The sequence below is a fragment of the Gopherus evgoodei genome, chromosome 6 (assembly GCF_007399415.2).
Source record: "Gopherus evgoodei ecotype Sinaloan lineage chromosome 6, rGopEvg1_v1.p, whole genome shotgun sequence".
Classification (NCBI taxonomy): domain Eukaryota; kingdom Metazoa; phylum Chordata; order Testudines; family Testudinidae; genus Gopherus; species Gopherus evgoodei.
In genome coordinates, this window is record NC_044327.1 from 34,804,683 (window position 1) to 34,825,555 (window position 20,873).

At 38.6% G+C, this 20,873-nt stretch overlaps 1 protein-coding gene across 8 annotated transcripts in view; it reads right to left on the reverse strand.

Moving 5' to 3' along the window:
• Positions 1 to 438: 438 nt before the first annotated feature.
• TLE4 (TLE family member 4, transcriptional corepressor) overlaps positions 439 to 20,873 on the reverse strand; it is a 116,368-nt gene continuing 95,933 nt past the window's right edge. For all 8 annotated transcript variants that reach the window (XM_030566364.1, XM_030566363.1, XM_030566360.1 and 5 more), the window contains 13 exons: positions 15,079 to 15,198; positions 14,528 to 14,581; positions 13,760 to 13,912; positions 11,388 to 11,520; positions 11,053 to 11,246; positions 10,783 to 10,859; positions 8,064 to 8,313; positions 6,795 to 7,042; positions 5,067 to 5,214; positions 4,346 to 4,496; positions 3,964 to 4,040; positions 1,749 to 2,192; positions 439 to 1,236 (listed from right to left, as the gene is read on the reverse strand). In XM_030566364.1, the coding sequence (XP_030422224.1) occupies positions 2,085 to 2,192; positions 3,964 to 4,040; positions 4,346 to 4,496; positions 5,067 to 5,214; positions 6,795 to 7,042; positions 8,064 to 8,313; positions 10,783 to 10,859; positions 11,053 to 11,246; positions 11,388 to 11,520; positions 13,760 to 13,912; positions 14,528 to 14,581; positions 15,079 to 15,198 (1,713 nt within the window). In that variant the 3' untranslated portion in view covers positions 439 to 1,236; positions 1,749 to 2,084. The remainder of the gene's footprint in view (positions 1,237 to 1,748; positions 2,193 to 3,963; positions 4,041 to 4,345; positions 4,497 to 5,066; positions 5,215 to 6,794; positions 7,043 to 8,063; positions 8,314 to 10,782; positions 10,860 to 11,052; positions 11,247 to 11,387; positions 11,521 to 13,759; positions 13,913 to 14,527; positions 14,582 to 15,078; positions 15,199 to 20,873) is intronic.

Sequence of the window (20,873 nt, forward strand, 5' to 3'; positions counted from 1 at the left end):
ATTCCTCTATAATGGAGCCCATTGAGTTGTGCATGCTTTAGCAAGCCATGGAACATGGGCTGTTCCAAACTTAACTCTCACTGAGGTGTGGAGGAACCCAAACTTCATAGGAGATTAGAAAATGCACAAAACAGGGAGGTACTATACTCACAGATACAGCTGAGCTCTTAGCATGGTATCAATCTCTAAAACCATTGCAATAGTATAACTAACTATAGAAATTTTCAGTTAAGAAAGTTGGTTGTGAAACCAGACAATTGGTGGGAAGTGTCTTTTACAAAACACATTGTTCTTTTTCAAGAGTCTATAGTGATATGCTGTGCAATTTAGAACTTTTCTTCAGCTGCCTACTCTCTTTTGACCAAACTGAAATCTGCCCGCAATACTGAGGTGTGCAAATCCACAAAGGGGAAAAAAATTAGAAAAATAATACCATCATAGAAGTTACTTATGTTTAATGCTTAAAAGTCTGAATGCACAAACAATAATCTACCATTATAGATTATGGTGGTCAATACAATGCATTAGAACTATGTACAATGACACAGTTTAGTATCAAAATCTTTCTACACTGTAGAGTATTACGAAACTGTTAATGACATCAAACACTAAGCACTTAAGACACTATTTTTTGCTACCACATTTGGAACTTCAATGAACAGTCCATTTCAACTTGCAGCATCAATCCATTTCTAGTATGAAATTAAGTAATTTTCTACTTATACAATAAGATTTATCTACACCGTTCTTTTGATTTTGATCCATAGCAGCAAAGGCACTGTACATCAGCAGATCCACAGACTTAAAGATTTTTTTTTTTTAAAAGCATTCAAAAAAAAGTCACAGATCATAGTTTAACAGCAACAACAACATAAAAAGGTAACACAATGTCTCTGGCACAATGGCACAGCCTGTGTTCATTTCAGGGACATCCAACTAAGACTTGGATAGAACGGGTGGCAAATAAAGCAAGTCCTTCTCCCAAGTAAAAATCCATTCTTTTCTGAACTTCAGAATGAGTGCTCTTGTAAATCCTACCTCTGAGATCCTTGCTTTTGTAGTCCATACATTGGTAGGAATCCATTATCATTTCAGTGCAGTTTCCAATGAATTTTCTGTAATCTCTTGTAACTGCAAAATTGCTGAAAGATGCACATCTCCCTTCTCAAAGAAATGTAGCAAAAATATCCAGAAGAGATAAAGTTGGATCTCCGAGGCAAGTTACTGTATTTCTCTCTGCAATACAACAAAGAGACGTTATATTAAAAAGCCTGGATCAACACACAGGATTTCACCATCCCCAGAAGCATTGAAAACAAATCTATTTACAAAACACTACATGACAGCAGATTCCTTTTAATGTATGTAACAATCTCATTTTTGGCCCATTTTTCATTACAATTTATTTAATTCAACTCTGAACTTAATTAGCAAAAAATCACAGGCATATTATATACATATATATACACACACACACACACACACACACACACACACACAACCAGTTTTAGTTCGTAATTATTATTCTAGATTTCCAAGCCGGTCTAAAATTAGTTAAATTAGATCATCTTCCTCCCGCAATAATTATTTATATTACAGTAGCACTTAGGAGGTCTTAACTGAGAGCAAGATAAATAGTCAAAAATTTAATATAAGCTATTATTCTATTTAGTGCACTTGTCACTTTTGACCTCCCACCCTCTCCTGCTTTCCACCCACCAGCAAAAAACACAAAATATACAACGCACCTTTCAAACCAAGGCAGGGGCAGACAGCTTTATTTAGTCAGTTCATTGTTAGAAAGCCTTCTTTAAACAAAATAAATACATTACAGCTATAATACATAATTAGAGAATCAGTTCAGTTTTAAGTATGCTTATCCTCTCTTCTTCCAAGCAGATATCTTAAGTTTGGTATCACAAAGTTCTTAATGAGCATTCACAATTCAATAGCAAGTTAGATGAGGAAAAAATGAACTCCACAACTGTGATGAGCATTGTAAGTCCTCAGTTTGGAAAGGAAAAAAAAAGGAATATACAGCAAAGTGCTAGGAGGAGGAGTCCTGTTTGCATTCAGCTTTGTGTCTAATAAATAACTTCATAGACTGTAGCCTTCTTGTCCCCAGAGCCAGTGACAATGTATTTGTCATCCACAGAAATATCACAGCTAAGCACAGATGAGGACTCTTTGGACTATGAGAAACAAAAGAAAAATACATAAGCATAAAGAAATTAACTATTTTTCTATGTTAATAAAAATCAGGTGAACACAAATGGCACCAGACTAGAAGATTAAATCAGTAGAGAGTTTACTAAGGGGGAATGCATAGAAGAGCTTATCTAAATACCAAAATATATTGACTCACAGCAGAGCTGAAGGGCTGGCAGATGTAATTGCAAAAATAATTCCCCAAACTTCCCTCACCTAAAGTATTTAAGACAATACACAGAGCAACATAAAAGGACAGGGAATGTTTTATTCAGTATTACAGAATTGAAGACAACCTATAAAACAAACTAATTCCTCCAATCCTGTGCCCACTCCTCACACTTTACTCAAACAGTGAGTATTTATTAAATGTTTATATAACTCAATTATTTTTTGCCTGCTTAAAAACATGCCAAAAGCCATTTAAAAAAATACATTCCCCTTTTGGAGAAGTCCTATAGAGTTTAACTGGGATAAAACCAACAGGGTTTAGAAAAATTTAAGAGGTTTCTATACATGTTTAGAGTGACTTCTATAGGATATAATAGAGAATGAGAATCATTACTGGTTTTAGTACCTTCTTCTTAGCACTTTTGAAATGGAAAAGAAGGACCATCCCTGCACCAAGGAACTTACAATCTCAGGAAAAATAAAACAAACAGATGAGAAGACACGAGAGTGACTGGCATAGTAAAAGCACTTCAGTGGAACAGAATGCAATAGACAAATAGACAGTACAATGGGTACAACATAAAACTGAGAGCAAGAGAGAGAATTACTTTATATCTACCTAGATATAGTATATGATACATATATTTATATTTAAATATTTGGAGCTCAATGAAGAAGCATCCAGGATTTTGGCAGAAGTTGCTGGAGGCTGGGTGGAACTACTCCTCAATAATATTCTATTGGAATGGGAGTTTGAAGACGGGATTAGAGTGGGAAAGGTTTTCCTAATCAAGTGCAGGTTTCTTTATAGTCTGACTAATCTATAAGAGTTTAAACAGAGTTTGCTTTTCTGAAGGAGGCATCATTAAGTTCCATTAGAAAGAGACAGTTAATATTTATGGGATGTTTAAAGGAAAAAAGATAACCTTTCTATATGTATTTCCTATTACATTCCACAAGAATCTTCCATAAGTGTCAGCTCTTAAATTCAAGAGTTTTCCTGCTTAATGTAATGACTTTTAAATCTCAATACACATTAGGACATCTTAACGGTGCTTATCTAGACCAAACCTGTTAAGCTATTTCATGAAATAAAGGGGAATTTTTTTTAAAATGGCATGTCACAGATATAAGTTAGGGAAAAAAGTGCTGATGAGGCTTTATTCCTCTTGTCTGTGAACTGAAAAAGATACATGTGTTGAGTCTGGTTTTCACTATTTTCTGCAGGATTTTGGATATGCAATGAATGCTAAAGTTAACCACGCGACACCTGCGCTATATTCCACTGTCCACAGCATAATATACAAAGGAGAGGAAATAGGCATAAGAAACTCGAGACAAAAAGGATTCAAAATGAGCATTAAAGCCCAACTTCAAGATAAGGGTCCACTTTATTGTAATGTTAAAATTTAAAATATTGAGGACAAAATCTTGTACACCTCATTATAACAGACAAAGTCTTAAAAGAAACATAATTAGCCAAGAACACCCATTTAAAAACTCCTTAAGTTAATGATGGACCTTGAAAAGTGCACCTCTATTGTACTGTAATGTGGAAGATAGCTTTTAGGAGGAGATTATTACCTGGAATATGCTGGCTCCATAAGGTGTTCTCCAGGCATTAAGAAGATTATCTTTTCCAGTGCTTACAAACCATTTGCCTGAAATCAGATTTTTAAATTTTTTTTTATAATTATTTACATTTTCAATGAACGCATGCACAAAACCCCCAGATTATGCAGAAAAATGATCCATCACATTGATGAAAAAATTATCCAGAGAACAGTCAAAGTTACATGTGGCTAGATTAAGGTATTTCACTACAAGTCATTTGTATTAAAAATAAATCATACAGAAAAAAGTTTAATTTTAATATTACATTGAACATCTGGTTTTACATTTCCTTGTTTTTATTCAAAAGAGATTTGTTAGGAGAGAAAATACTGGCATAGATGTTGTGGCTTACCACAGTGAGCAAATTTGAGTGACAACACACAGCTCTCGTGAAGATGCAGTTGATACTTGTCTGGTTTAGTAACATGCAACACCTCAACATTACTGTTCTCCATTCCTACTGCCAACCATTCACCAGTTGGACAATAACCCAGTGAGAAGATCTGGAATTAACACAGCACATGCTTCAGTCAATAAAGGAGGAGCTTGAAATAGTCAGAGCTAATTCCTGCTACATTGTTATCACTGTTCACAAAATGTGAGCTACATTTTGGGCTGCTATACAAGTTTTAAAAGATGCTAATCATTTACTATAGTAATCAAGACAAATTAGTTCACGTAAATGCAACTCATTTTGAACTGTAATAGTAAAGCATTGAAACAAGCTATAAAAGTTACTGTCCCAGCCCATCCAACAGCATTAGAAATATTTTTGTAAAAATATCTTTTAAACCAAGATCTACAGAACTGAAGACTGGTTAGATAGGAATACTTTAATCTGGCAAATCCCCTTCATAAATAGGGCTCTCTGCTGTTCTTGTGGGAAAAATACTGACCGGTCAAACTGAGAGCCATAATCGAGAAAAAATGTTTAGCTGCCATATTAAAAACAGTGCAAAAGACTAAGTGAAAAAATTCTAGGAACTCTTCTTCAAGTCTGCTTTTTAAAAAATGTGCTCATTTTATAAAGCCACCATGGATTTCTCTAACATGTCAAAGCTTTGAGAGTGAACCTGTGATGTGAAATCATGCTGTTGTAGCTGTCTTCCTTCTCTGAGGTCCCAGGATCTCACAGTATTGTCCAAACCTCCCGTCCAGAGCTTGGTACCATCATTAGAAATGTCAATACAGCTGGCTCCATCTGTGTGGCCCTGGAATTGTCTGAAAATGTCAAAAGAAAACACATGCACACACTAATGGTAGAATGGTTTTGATCCATCTTCATTTTTCCGTGCAGATCATGCTAGTTTTGGTTTATTTCTTTTAATCACTCTAGTTATTAAAACGTAGCAAAAGCATATTTTAGTAGAGTGACTTGAATTTATTCTGAATGTGTAGATAACCAAATGAACTGTGTGTGGAATGCATCAAATAATCAGCCTAGTCAGCATAGCACTTTTTAAGTACCATATATACTTGTTCATAAGCCGAATTTTTTGGTAAAAAAGTGAAGCATCAAAGAGCAGGGGTTGACTTATCAATGGGTTTATACCAAAAATTGACGATTTTAAGCTCTATTGAATTGAATATCTAATTCATTGTCATTGTAGATCTGGGTTGGCAAACTTTGGTATCCGGCCCGTCAGTGTAAGCCGCTAGTGGGCTGGGACATTGTTTACCTGGAGTGTTTGCAGGCACGGAACCACTTAGTTCCCAGTGGCTGTGGTTTGCCATACCCAGCCAACGGGAACCACAGGAAGTGGCAGCTGGCATATCCCTCAGCCTGTGCTGCTTCCTGCAGCTCCCACTGGCTGGAATGGCAAACCGCAGCCACTGGGAGCCAAGAGGCTCCACGCTTGTGGATGCTCCAGGTAAACAAAGCATCCTGGCCCGGCAGCAGCTTACCCTGACAGGCCGGGAGCCAAAGTTTGCTAACCTCTGAAATATCGGGTTGGCTAATGAAAGGGTCATAGAGTTTTTGCCATTTTTACCTAACCATCTGCGGGTTGGGGTAGGGGGGGTCAGCTTATAAATGAATGGGCTAGTGAACAAGTATATACGGTATGTTTTAAGGTTCAGATTTGGGTATCTCTGCCTGAGACTGTGAAATCACATCAGGAACTGGGAATGTCACATCTTCCTGGCTCTAAAAATGTCACATCTTACTGGCTCTAAAAATCATCTGCAATCACTTACACGGGCTTTAATACAGAACAGTCTCAGTGGGATCATCAGACCACCTGATAAAAGCCCATCTTTTACATGTATTACTACAATGCTTTATAACGCAGATCTGTATTATTGGGTGCCGCTTAAGATGCTTTACACTGGGGATGAGAAATAATCAAACACGTGCATCTGAAAACCCCCAAACTTTGTGCTGTCCAAAACCAGATCTGAATGTGGTGATTCAGGCCCATCCTTACTTAGAATACAAACATTAAGCACAGATCAAAGAGGTGTGGTTGTATGCAATGTATTACACAATATCAAACTATTCCATGTTTTATAAGAACCTAGGAGAATCTTAGCAACGTCAACACAAGCTGATTTTACTCTAAGCAGCCATCAGACCCCAGTCTAGCAGCATTAGAAGAGAACTGTAAAGTTTGCCATTATAAAACCCTCTAAACTTATAAATAAGGATGTAGTTTTTAATCACGATTTTATTATCCTGGCTCCTTAACAACAAAATACTGAAACAGTTAATTAAGAGCACATTAAAGAAAAATTAAGGGAGAATTTACATGCTATTGTTAATTAATTCTTCACAACCTGACAATCCAGTTCTGTTGACCTACCTGACTAATGTCTGGTTGTGCAGATCCCACACTGCAATGTTCCCATCACTACAGCAGGAGAAGCAGACCTTGGAATCGGGGCTGATAGCCAGAGCATAGCAGGCTGGGGCAGAAGATGTCAGCTCTGCTTTTATACGTGGGGTAGGAGCTGCCAGGTCCCAAATGGATAACGTGCTGGCTTCCCCACCGACAATCAGGGTGCGGCCGTCTGGAAGCAATCTGCAGGAACGGATGTAGTTGTCTCTGTTCTGTGGAGACAGAAGCCATCACGAGATTACTCATGAGGAAAGGAAAACAGCATTAACATGAGAGCCGAAATCCATAAAAGTATTGTATTCCCTCCTGGTTTTAATGAGCCAGTTACACTTATGACAATGATAAAGTGTATTAATGCCAGAAAATTACACGACATCAGGGAAGTACTTAAACTTGATCTACAAAATTCAGTAGTGAGAGCTATTTAATCTTAATTAGCATCAAAATGCAAAGACCTGCACCCAACTCCAAACACTTCAATGTTACTGCATTTGACAGCTTTTATTAAAGGTTTCATTTTTATACTCTGCTCATTTCAGTACATTAACTCCTTGATGACTAGGTGTACCAAATTCTGACATACCTCTGCCTCCCATTTTAATGAGCCCTGCTGCCACCACCAAGGAGGTATTAGGGTCACACATTCTGCACAGTTTTGATGTAGCAGCAATTACAACATCTCATCAAGAACATTAAATTACAAGAGAAAAGTTGCCAATAATGGTGCATCTTGTTAGCACAAGCAAATAACTTGCCGTTCTCAGTAATAATTTATGGAGATTTTTAAAAACTGTCAGAAGACATACGGGGACCATATATTAGAATGAGTCTGCAAGTAATTTTTAGCACATGAAAGGATATAAGGCTTCAACACACACCCATAATCTCAAAGTTTATAGACAGCATCTACAGCACTATTTTTTATCTTGCCTCTTGCCCATATAGTTTTAGGGGATTTTGGTTTGTCGGAGGAAAAAGCATGTGTATTATAACAAACACACCAGAAATGAACAACTTAACAGTACACGTAATAAAAAGAACCTGAATGAAGCTCACCAATCAGCACGAGCTGAAGAGCTGGTTCTCAATGCTGATGACACTAATTGATCATCATAACCCATATCTTAATGCTATCATATGACTCTTGCAAAATCTGAATATTTTCTAAACTGCTTTCTTCTACCCCCTTCCTATCTGATCAAGCTTCATTTTTATTCCTAGATGTTCACTTACAAGGCAGTCCAGCTGAGAGACAGGGCTCTTGTTCCCTGGGTGGCTGATGTCCCAGACTTTGACACATCCCTTTCCACCAGTATACACGTGTCTTGTGGGGTTGCTGATGGTAACTGCACACACTACTTCCCCGTGAGTCAGAGTATTGATCTGACGAGCATGACGAGGAATTCCTGGTCCAATGAGGGCATCAGGAGGGAAAGGTACAGGTTGCATCTGACCATCTGCACTTACATGAAATGAATAAGCTCTGAGAAAAGGAGAAGAGGAAAGTGATTTAACGAGTTATCTCTAGCATCTATTTAAGAAAGAGAACAAGATACATAGGCCAATATTTTCAGACTTGACTGTATACATTTTGGCATCTAACACCATAGTAAGGTACCTAATGCAATGGTCAGATTTTCAGGGGTACTGCACACCCTCACCTTCCATTTACATTAACAGTAGCCAGGGGAATTCAGTACTTCTGAAGACCTGAAGTTATTAGCCTCTAAATATGGATTTAGTCACCTATCATTAGGCATCCAGTTTCGAAAATGTTGGTTTTAGTCATCTCCACAAGGAAAGTTATCCAGACACAGACCAAATAGCTTTTCAGGACTCAAGCCACGTGGTTCTGATTTCTGGAGTGAGTAGAGATATGTTTCCAACCTTAAATTTGCACGTGACTGGATCTGAGATTTGGTATGTGATTTGATATACATACATAGCAGAAGTAGGGAAGCCCAAGAGTATGGATAGGTCACTATTCCTTTAGAGGCTTTCATTTATGAATATGAACCCTCAAGACAGTATGGGATTACTTCATTGCCTGGCTTTCACTGAACTAAACGATGGGGTGCACATATCTTAAAAGCTTATATTATATTTTACTGTACTCTATCAATAGAAGGATTGAAACCAATGACACCAAGGAGTTAAAGGTTTTTAGGCACAATTCCTGAAATGGCAGTACAGCAAAAACATGCAAGTAATTTGTTGTTGTTGCACTTACATGACAAGCACAAATCCCAATTCCTTTTGCTGGAATCAGGACTCTCACTGAGAAAGAATGTGTTGTGTGACTGCCAGTTATGCCACCTGTGAATAAGCTATCAACAACTTCATCTCCAAATGTTTTCTATGGAGATCACTTGGCTTGTGAAACTGTTTTGTTTTAAGATGTGACATATTAAAGAATATATATTACTGAACACAAACTTTATTAGACGACTCCTCCGTACACATAAATGTATGGTTAATAGAGGGTTAATTTTCAAAGACTACCTAATTCATGGTAGTACTGATGGAAAAAAAATCACACAGCTGTAATAGCAGAGATATGAAAATAGCTCACAGAAATATCATTTGGAGGAGACTTGCTTTAGTTATTGCACTGAAATTGTTAGTTTAAAAAGGCAGCCTTTAAAATTCAACCATTTTATTTGTTAAAGTTACACAATGTGCTAATATTACAGCGGCTTTTTCAGCAGTATAAAAATTCAACCATATGTACATGATCTCTAGTTTTCCCTTCTTTATACTCATAACCACAGACTTTTCACTATTTCTGCATCCTATTTTCTCCCTTTTCTTGTTTCGGCAGGCCTGAGTGACAAATTGACACTTCACTTTATGACACTAAATTCAAGAAAAGCTCAGGCAGATTTTTTTTGTTTTTTGCAGTTAAAAGATACCAACTTCCTAATTTAAGTAGATTTGGTTTCCACCATCAGATTTCTATAAGCACTATTTTGAACAAGCGTGGGAAAACTACAGCCTGCAAGCTTTGGATCTGGCCCACGGGACTGCCCCCTGTGCCAACCCTGGAGCCTACACAGAGCCCCAATGAAGTTATTATGGCTCTGTGTAGGTACAGGTACATCAACACATATCTTAAGCTGTCTTTTGCCAGCTGCTAACAAGTAACATTGGGGGAGAGGGATACAATCATAGTATGTACAACTTTTATATATTTAAAGTCAAGTTACATCCCAAATATCCCTCAACCTCTTCATTTTTAGCTAGTCTATTTTTTTTTTTAAGTGTCACAAAGGAAGTGGAACTTGAGGCCCTTCAGATAAAACCTAGATCAATATGATTTGCATTACTATTTTTTCCCCCTCACTCTAACTCAAGAGGAATGTGAGTGGGGAGTTTGCGAGCCCGGAAAAAGAATTACACAGCAAGCAAAGCCTCTTAGAGTAGTTCACCTTTTCTGGTGAGTTCCATCAAGGATGAATTTGAACATTATGAAACCATAATTTTTTTCAGTATTTTCAATCACACAAAACATTTCAGCGTTCCTTTCTCTGCACACTGCTGTTTATAGCATCTAATAAGTTTGCAAGTGATTGCAAGGCTTTCATGCCCAATGGAATTATTTTTAAGCTGAGAAACACAGTACAGCAGACATGTATACCACAGATCCTTTTATAGTTTGTATTTCTATACAGAGATGGGGGCCCTACTTCAGATTTAGCAAAGGAGCCCCCTCTCCCCACCACAGCTGCTCTATGCCATCTGATACCTTCTGGCGGGTAGCAGATTTCAAAAGAAAACTCCAAACAAACTTTTAAAATAAAAAACAAGGATTAAACCATGCTCTCTACTCCCTCAATCCTAAACTTACTTCTATTCAGGCAATAGTATTCAGTAGCCCAGGGGAAATCCAGCCAGCAAGGGAACACTACTTCGGTAAATGATTAACTTCATAAGTTTAGTGTTTAAAACTCACGGTTTTCCTCCTGGGATGCCTGTCAGATTGGGAGGGATGCCTGGGACTCGCATGTGATGATGTGGATCAAAACCAACCTGCAGTTTTCCCCAAGCAGAACAAAAAGATGTATTAAACGAAACTCGTGTTCGCTTACCTCTTCCACAACATATTCCTCAAATTAGGAATAGGCTGAACTAGATTTAACCCTGCATGTCTTTAATTTAACATGACCCACCCCACACCTCTCCAACTCCAAACATATTCGCATCCCCTGGGGCAAACACTTACCACTGGAGACCTCCCGTAAGCTGCTGCTGCTGCTGCTGCTGCAGCTGCTGCACTCATTTGAGGGGAAATATTATGCAGCCCAGCATACGCTGCTCCTGGACTGGTCAGCTCCCCATTCATTCCAGCATGTGGTACAATTCCAAAGGGAGCAGGATAGGGACATGGTACCGCCATCGGAGTCCTTAAACCGGAAGCTGTTGAGGGAATAGTGCTCAATTTAAAGAGGTATAAGTGATGCTCAGCACTTCAAGGAAGAAAACAACAGAAGACACAGAATGCAGTGTCGTAAAGGACCGAAAAGTTAGATGCTTTTCCAGAGGCCAATTGTTACTAACCTAAAGGGTCAACTCCCGATGGCTTGCCAGGCACAGTCCTTAATCCAGGAGTAGAATTGCTGCCTGGAGTTGGAGCATCAGTCCGTGGAGTTGGGGTATTTGATTTAGACACAGGAGTGGTAGATTTCTCATTCTAATATCAAGAGAGAATGAAAGACAGTTATTTTACTTTTTGGCTTCATATACAAGATATTGCAGATGACAAAATGTGGTTTGATTAGTGAAACTGAGTTTTCAATTTTTAATGCTCAGCACTGGCAATGGAAAGCAGCATACAGAGTGGCTTAAAAGGGAAGGGAGATCATAGGAATTAACACTAGGATTCACAGCTTTTCTCCTTTAGGTCACTGATGTGATTCAGGATGAGGTCAATGACTGAAAATCATTACCATCTGACAATCATATTAGCAGCATATGTGAAACCTGTTGGTGGTCTCAATCTGCTCCTGGTGGCAGGGCCGCCCAGAGGATTCAGGGGGCCTGGGGCAAAAGGAGGAGCTGTGGTGCATGTACTCACCCGGCAGCGGTCCGGGTCTTCAGCGGCATTTCGGTGGTGGGGGGCCCGTCAGTTGCTCCGCGTCTTTGGCAGCACTGAAGGGCCGCCTGCCGGCAAAATGCTGCCAAAGACCTAGACTGCACTGGGCCAGGGCTTGTGGGGCATTTCGGTGATGGGGGCCCTTCAGTCGCTCTGCGTCTTTGGCAGCACTGAAGGGCCTCCTGCTGCCGAAATGCCGCCGAGGACCCAGCCTGCCGCCAGGCCAGGGCTCATGGGGCCCCTGAGGGGCCTGGGGCAAATTGCCCCACTTGCCCCCTCTCTGCGCAGCCCTGCCTGGTGAACATGTGTCCACATCATGATTAGCACCTTTCTTGACAGTGTGAGGGCCAAAATTGGACAGATAAGCAGACTGAAATAGTCGACTCACCCTAGCCGTGATCACTATAAAACAGGGTTGAGGCACAATGATGGGGGTAGTGTGAGGAATCTTGCACTGGCACTGTTGTTGTATGCCTGTTTGGTGGACAAACAGCAAACTTCTGTGTTTAAACCCGTCACTCCAGCACCTCTCCTGAGCACTAAATTCACTATATAACTGCTTTAAGTAACAACGTGAGAAGTGGAAGTGTACTGATATGTTGAGAATTGAAGGAAGAGTTACAGTGCAGTTTAGGTTTCAGTGGTAGCTGTGTTACTCTGTATCAGCAAAAAAACAAACGCAAAAAAACCCGAGGAGTCCTTGTGGCACCTTAGAGACTAGCAAATTTATCTGAGCATAAGCTTTCATGGGCTAGAACCCATTTCATCAGATGTATGAAGTGAAAAATACAGGAGCAGGGATAAATACATGAAAGGATGGAGGTTGCTTTACCAAGTGTTAGGTCAGTCTAATGAGATAGATCAATTAATAACAGGATACCAAGGGAGGAAAAATAAGGTTTGAAGCAGTAAGAGAGTGGCCCATTACAGACAGCTGACAAGAAGTAACAGTAGGGAGAAATTAGTATTGGGGAAATTAAGTTTAGGTTTTGTAATAATCCAACCACTCCCAGTCTTTATTCAGGCCTAATCTGATGGTATCCAGTTTGCAAATTAATTCCAGTTCTGCGTTGCAGTCTGTTTTTGAAGTTTTTTTTGTTTAAGAATTGTCACTTTGAGGTCTGTTACTGAGTGACCAGAGAGATTGAAATGTTCTCCTGTTTTAGGAATGTTATGATTCCTGATGTCAGATTTGTGTCCATTTATTCTTTTGCATAGAGACTGTCCAGTTTGGGCAATGTACATGGCAGATGGGCACTGCTGGCACATATCACATTGGTAGATGTGCAGGAATGCGATAAACTACGGTCACCAAACGAAAGGGAAAGAAGCCCCTCCTCCCCCACATACTTGCAAGCAATCTTGTTTTGCATTGTGGTTTGTGACACAAGTCAAGGAAGACTCTTGTAAATGATGGACAGAAAATGAAAATTATCTGGTCATTCAAACAAAGCTAACAATCAAATCATATCCAAGCTGGAAGCTGAATTTACTATAGAACTGTAGCACAAAAAAATTTGTCAAGGAACCTACATGTACTTTTTTTTCCTTTATCCTCAGAATGACATGTTTCTCTCCTTCCCCACATGAAAAATTACCACAACACAGGCACGTCCATTATCTTTTTACATTGGTAGTTTAATAAACCCTTCTAATCCCAAAAAGGCCTCTGGGCTTTTCAACCACCATTTTGCTGCATATCTTTAAAGTAGAAATTAAGGGAACTTTATATTCAATGTGAAGTTTACAGATCCCATTAGAAATTCAGATATGATCTGGTGGATGTGCACATCCATCTGTGTACTCTCTCAGGTCAGGAGTGTTCAAAATCACTTACAAGGCTAAGTTCTTTGGATTTTGAGGAAGGAGTACTGCTAGAAGATGCAATAGAGGCTGGGCTAATTGGTGCATCTTTCTTAAGCAGTCGGGTCTTGTCCAAGCCATTCTCTCTTGGAGAATGTGCTGGGCTCCCTCGAGGGGAAGAAGGATCCTATAAAAGAACAACACGGGTTAGTTTAACATCTTCTAGCAGCACAAAGCACCTATCCCCAGTAATTCAGACTTCTGGGGAAGATCTCTAAATAAAACGTGAAGCATCACTTCACCAGAACTGATTTGGCTCATACGATTTTAAAATCCATATGTATAACAAAACAAAAACACAAGTAACAGTTAATATTGTATGTTGTTAACTAAGTGCCATATAAAAACAACGATAATGCTTGGGACATCAAAGTAGTTAATTACATTCCTCATGTTACAGGTGGGGAAACTGAGGGCACACAGAAGGCTAATTATCTTGTGCAAGGTCACACAGAAGATCAGTGGCAAAGCAGGAACAGAACACAGGCACCATAAATATCACTGCCCTATCTGCTTTAAGATGGGTGAGGTAAGATTTTATTTTTTTAACTATATAAACTGCAGAGAAAAGCTCTTCTGAAGAAGTGTTACTGATATAAATACTATTTTAGAACTGATAAAAAGACGAAGCTGGATTTCTTTAGCAATTACAAGCCCCTTTGTGAAGGTATACATCTGACCTACGCTGAGATTTGAGAGAGACCCTCAATTATTTTAAGGTACAGGAAGCAGTATAACATACCTCATTGGAAACATCAACCACCAAGTTATCATCACTCTTTTCACCATCACTGTCCTGCAATGATAAGTCAAAATTCTTAAAAAATATCCAAAAAGATTGTCTCTTTAAAAAGCAAAAATATCTAGTAATATATTATTCAATATTTCCTATTTCTTTGGTCTCATTTAAGCTGCTAATAATAAATACCACCTAGGTTTTACATTATAGATAAGAAGTGCTTTACATTTCATTATCCTCGTTTTACAGATGGGGAAATTGAGGCATGGAGAGATGAAGTGACTTGTCCAAGGTCACCCAGAAAGGATTCAGATAAAGCTCAGGTCTTCTGACTCCCAGTCAATGAGCTACACTACCTTGCAGATGCTCTGTATTCTTATAGGGCCAGATATTACTAGGTGCTGGACTCCTACAACTCACATTTATGCTCAGGGCCCGTTCCTATTTGGTCCAAGTTTAAAAAAAAAAACAGAAAAACAAAAAAACATGATATGGTTGCTTCAACTGCAGAAAACACTTAGGTTGGCAATACACCATGTAAATGTTTTACTCACATAACGAGCTGCCATTTCTTTCTCTTCTGTTTTCTGCTTTTTGCAATCTGAAGAGTAATCTGTCGAGTTCCTATGCTTCTCTGCTGTTCTGAAGCTGGCTGATGGAGACACAGAAGAGCTCTGAAATTAGAGGGGAGAGAAGGAAATGTGACCACACATTTACACAATCTCATTTCTGATGACTTTCAACAGACAACCTGAAGGTGGTGGTGGTGGTGGTTTTGAGGTCTTCTAATGGATAACAGTTACAGCTTTAATCAATGATAGCTAACTAATAAGATTTATATTGACACTTTGAATGAAATAATTGGTAGATACTTCTGTATAAATGATCAATTACTGAAGCACTAATAGTTGAGGTCCAAAATGACACACAACTGCTACGTCTTAATTGAAGAATACTATTTTTTGCCATGGTTATTGGGATGTTTACTTTACAAATATATAGAAGGCTACCAAGAAAAACAAGGAGGAAGGAAAAGAATGGCTCAAGATAAGCCACCCCTCAGCAAATATTTGAAAGTTAAGGAAGAATGCCAGACCTATACTGGCTTTGATGATTTTACCTCTAGCTCTAGCCAACCTACAGGACTGGTTTTGACCAGAAGGGTCAAAGCTCAGAAACACAAAAGAACAAAGGAACTATTGCAAGGTTTAAAAGGGACTCTCTCAAGAGAGAAGGGATAATTGTTTGGGGAAACCAAGCTGAGATGCAGGCTCAAGGGTGGGTGCTGGGGGTGTCTGAAGAAGGTAGGCCTGCTTAAGTTACCGCCAGGGGATGCTAAGCCTTTAGGAAAGATATTTGCAGTCTGTTTCAGCTGTGTTGTCCCAGGATATGAAAGGGGCAAGGTAGGCAAAGCAATATTTTTCATGGGATCCACTTATCTTATTACTTCACCTACCTTGTCTCTCTTTAAGGAAGATAGACAGACATATGTGTAGACTGTTTTAAAATCTTCTCTCTAATGCTTTGTTCCTACTGTTAAAACAAAGAGTACTTTTGGTTTTCAGAAGGCTGTTTTGTCACTATATACCATTGGTCACAGACTCCTGAAGGAGAGAATTGCAGGTGCCCAAGTTCAGTTGATCCTACAGGTGTATTGTAGTCCAGGGTCTGGACAAGTAGTGAGGTGGAATTTCACGTTTCCCCTCAGATACATAAATGTATAAAGGCACAACAGTTGAGGGGGTGCACTCAGAGACCAGAAAGAGGATACAAAGGTGCAGCCAGACCTGTAACTGTGACAGTCACCTACTAGAGCATGACATTCTACATTTAAGGGAAAAGGAGGATTGGGTGGGATAGGAAAATTATTAACTCTCTATTGATGTACAGTATTAACTTCCTATGACTTTATTTTGCTGTTACAAGCAGGAAAGAACACAAATTAACTCAGTGTATTCCCAGAACTTGATTGAGACAGTCTATATCGTGAAATAGAAAAAAGGATATAAAGTGACACAGCCAGGTCGATTCATTTTTTATGGGCTTGATCCTGCCAGGTGCTAAGCACTCTGGCTTTGATCCTGAAAAGCACTTGAGTTAAAGTTAACCATGTGCTAAAGTGTTTTGCAGAATTGGAGCTGAAAGGAATGAGGAGGAAAATAAATGTTTCTGTTGAGCCAGCACTTGAGGACTATTTGCCCACCTATTTTCTCTAAAAAAACCAAAACAAACGTAAGATTTTTGGTCTATTCTTTAAGGGATTTTTCCCCCCCTTGGGCACTGTGCCCAGTTTTTGTTTAACTTTGTATTATGTCCCAGATAACATTGATTTTTTAAGCGTCCTCCTCTCAAAGTTCGACATTTATTTTAATGCTTGTACAAAAATGGAGTTCAAGCCCAGAAATTAATTATATTTTTAAAAAGTTTTTTCTTTATTGCTGAATTTTCTTTTCAGTTTATTAAACCAGGGGTTCTCAAACTGTGGGTCAGGACCCCAAAGTAGGTCACAATCCCATTTTAATGGGGTCACCAAAGCTGGCGTTAGACTTGCTGGGGCCAAGTGTCGTGTAGGAAGGGGGTTATGGTACAATGAAGTTTGAAAGCTGCTGTATTAGACCATTAAATTTTGATAAGGATAAAAAAATACTTAACCACAGAAGGTCGCTGTGGATGCTCTAGTCATATTAGAGAATGCTTTCCCTATTCCTGAACACTGAGGTCTACCTTAAATGTATTTCTCTAATATTTCCCACCATTTCAAACACTGATTCAGCTCTACTAGTGCTAGCAATGGTTGGAGCACTGGTATAAACAAGATACTGGCTGTCACTGGGATTATAAATATCACTATATTGACCAGTTAACAAGCACTTGTGCTAGGTTTCCTGAAGTTGTCTCTACATGAGCACTCACAAATGAGCAATTGTGGAACTACACCACTGATAATAGTGGAGAATTTTTAGCAAAAAAGCCTGATGCAGTCACTGCCAAAGGGTTTAAGTCTTCTTGCCATGCCTGACCAAAATTCCCCATATTAGAGTTGGCCATAAATTTTCTGTCAATGGTTTTCCAATAAAAAATGCAAATCTGAAATTTTCTATGGAAAAATGTCTATGAAATTTTTAGTTTCAGATTGGTCGGACCCAAATCTGAAAACTTCATGTTGTTGAACTAACCCAAAATGTTGTGTTTATAATTTGAGTTAAATTCATTATAGTTTAACTTCACTGTATAGAAAGCAATTTGTTTTAAAAGGAGAAAATCATCATCACTAAGCTGCAATTAGAATGATGTCTAAAGAATCAGAGTAAACTACTGCACTTATTTAAACAGAAATATTTATTTTCATGAATATTTATTTTCATGAATTAGATACCACACGCTTTCATTTTTCTCAATATAGTTAACCTTGGTACTGCAGATATTTTAATCTTGATTTTGCTGCTCAATAAAATTATAATTTAGAGCTCCCTATTAGAATGATAAAGTAGTTAATTATCACCAGCACTTAAAGGATGATCACCATATTGGGCACTGGGGCAGTGCATACTGTTTAATGGCGTAGTTGCTTTAAAGTCCAATCAGACTTGATAATAAAGTGGAAAAATGCTAGGCAGCGCCATGCAATGGAACTTTTTGGCTAGTAGTACGCAGATAAGCACTAACATGATGTAAGCAATAGTACTGATAGACACAAACTTGTATTGTCAACAAGAGAAGGTTTAGTTTTGTTTCTTTCATGAAAAATCCAGCTATGTAGATACTACTAGAGATCACACAATGCAAATTTCAGTTATTGGATTATATGTGTAAAAATGAGAACACACATCCTTCCCAAGCCCACGCATTTTCTTCACATTGATCACCACATTTGTGAAGATTAAATTTAGAGTTCTGTGAACAGGAAAGCCTGCGCAGTTAGTGAATTTTCTGAATTAGTATAATATGACTTGTCTGCAAACAGCCATTATTATCCTTATGTTTTTATCCTAATTCAGGCTTTTCTGCATATTAAAACAAGATTATGAGTAGATTGTATGTTTTAAGTATTACAGTACACTTAGGCTTGGTCTACACTTAAAAGTTATATCAGCATAGCTACTTCAAAAGGGGCAAGAAAAAACCCTCATCCATGACCGATGTAGCTATACCGACAACCCCCATGTGTAGACAACTGTGTCAGTGGAAGAGTGCTTCTGTCTATGTAGCTTATGTCATTTGAGGATGTGGCATTCCTACAAAAGAACATCATCTTCTGTCAGCTTAGGCTGCACCTACATTAGGGAGCTATGCTGGCACAGGGTCCACAGCGTAGACATTGCCTTACTTCTTAAACTGCCACGAACATTTCCCAGCCAAAGTACAAAGTTTCATTTGGCCTTTACATCATGACGAGAAAAGGGAAGACAGAAATTGATTTTACTTTTCCATGAATCCCAAATAAAATCCCTGTAATTTGCATGTGTGATTGGGTGAGTATAATTTTGTAAGGCTGCTTTAAGGCTATTTAACTGTTCCAGATTTGGGTGCTGGGCTGAAGCTCAAGAGTATGAGGTTACAAGTTAAGGTTTCAATCACATTCTTGGGTATAGCGTGAAGCTTGACACTTTTTAGGAGAGAAAATGAAGAATAACTTTCCAATTGAAACTAAGAGGGACAAAGGGTTTAAGTAGGCAGAATGCAGTTCTGCAACTAGAACACACAGGGGCTAGTATTGCTTCTGCTGAAAGAGTAATTGGATCTTCAGTTACAACAAGCTGTTAAGAGCTGGGCTGGATTTGAACTGACAACCTAGAGATAAAAAAAAGCTTCTGAGCTGGTACAGTTCACTTTCCCCCACACCCCTAACCCTTCATTTTAATTCCTACCCCATAGGTTTTGGAGAGGAATGAAGGCTTGGCTTTGGGCCAGTTGCTGAGAGGACTACAAGGCTAGACTTCAAGAGTGAGATGCAAGAAATAGCAGCCTAACTCTGATCTTCTGCATGGAGTCTCAGTTCAGATTTTAAGCAGAGATTTTGTAATGGTGCTGGCAAACCTAAAATTGTCCCATATACAAAATGGCACAACTGCCATGGCCTGTTCAGCCAAACGACTGACAACTATCTAGATGTAACTGTGGTTGTGCATCAGATGTCTACAAGTGACATTGGCATCTGTACAAGTGTTTCCTGAGTCTACACCTAGGGATCCTGTGGGAGATTCCATGACTAAAGGACTGCACACAAAAACCTCCATCAAAGCACAGTTTAGCTGTCAGACTTCGCTCTGTTTTTTGATTAAAACATCAAGGCTCTTCTAACAGCTTCCTTTAAAGAAGATGGAACAGGGTTGCTGCTTAGAGAAATTAAGTGATTTAGCATTATGTCTTGGCAGACTGTAACTTAATGGCCCAGAATCCTCCTCCTAATAACTATTAAAATTTATAGAGAAAGAAAATCTTTTCACACTGCAGTTTTCTTCAATAAACTTTTAATCTACTAGAAAACCAAGCATTTTCCCGCTAAGCAGTATTGAGTTTGTTCACATGTAATAATTGAACAAGATGTGGGGAAATACATTCTTTGGTGATAGTAGCTGTTTTAATTTTTCTTTTAGCAAAAAGGCACTGTATTTTCATTTTTCATACATGCAAAATGGTGACGCAAACCTACTGAACAGATATAAGAACAGCAAGGCTCAGCAGTTTGATATGCACATTTAGTTCATTTAAGAAGCACTACATCAAATACAGTGTTGGATCTTTAGCACAAGACTGTAAAATACGGGCCACTGTGTTTCCCACTATGTTTTGTACAGTGCTGAGCAACACTACACAACGAGACCAATACTATTCAGGAATTTCATGAGGTAGCGTATTCTCTGATATTTATATGATGCCAGTCACAGTGGAATGTAGGTGCCAGACAGCCTGAAATATCTCCGGACCATGCACAAATTAATTGATCATAAAGAATGCTATAAAACCATAAATATCACACAAGCAGCAGTGCAAACATTAATGTGCGGTCTACTTGTAATAATTAATACTTCAAGTTACTTGAAAAATCCAAGAATTACTATAACCTTTTAAACCTCAACTTCCAATGAAAATTACTTGTATTACCATAAATGGCTCACATAGGACAAAGAAATAAAGACAAAGGAAGAAAAACAATCTAGTAAGATCAAGCACAAGGGCTATCGAACCTTTCCCAAACCCTATAGTTCAGACTGCTATCAGCTAGCTCTCTCGGATGGCTAACCTTGCTTGGATAAAAATTAAGTGATAATTAAATGAAACCACTGTTAGAAATAATGGACTAGAGATGATAGGACCCCCAAACCCTCCCATACAAAACTGGTAACTC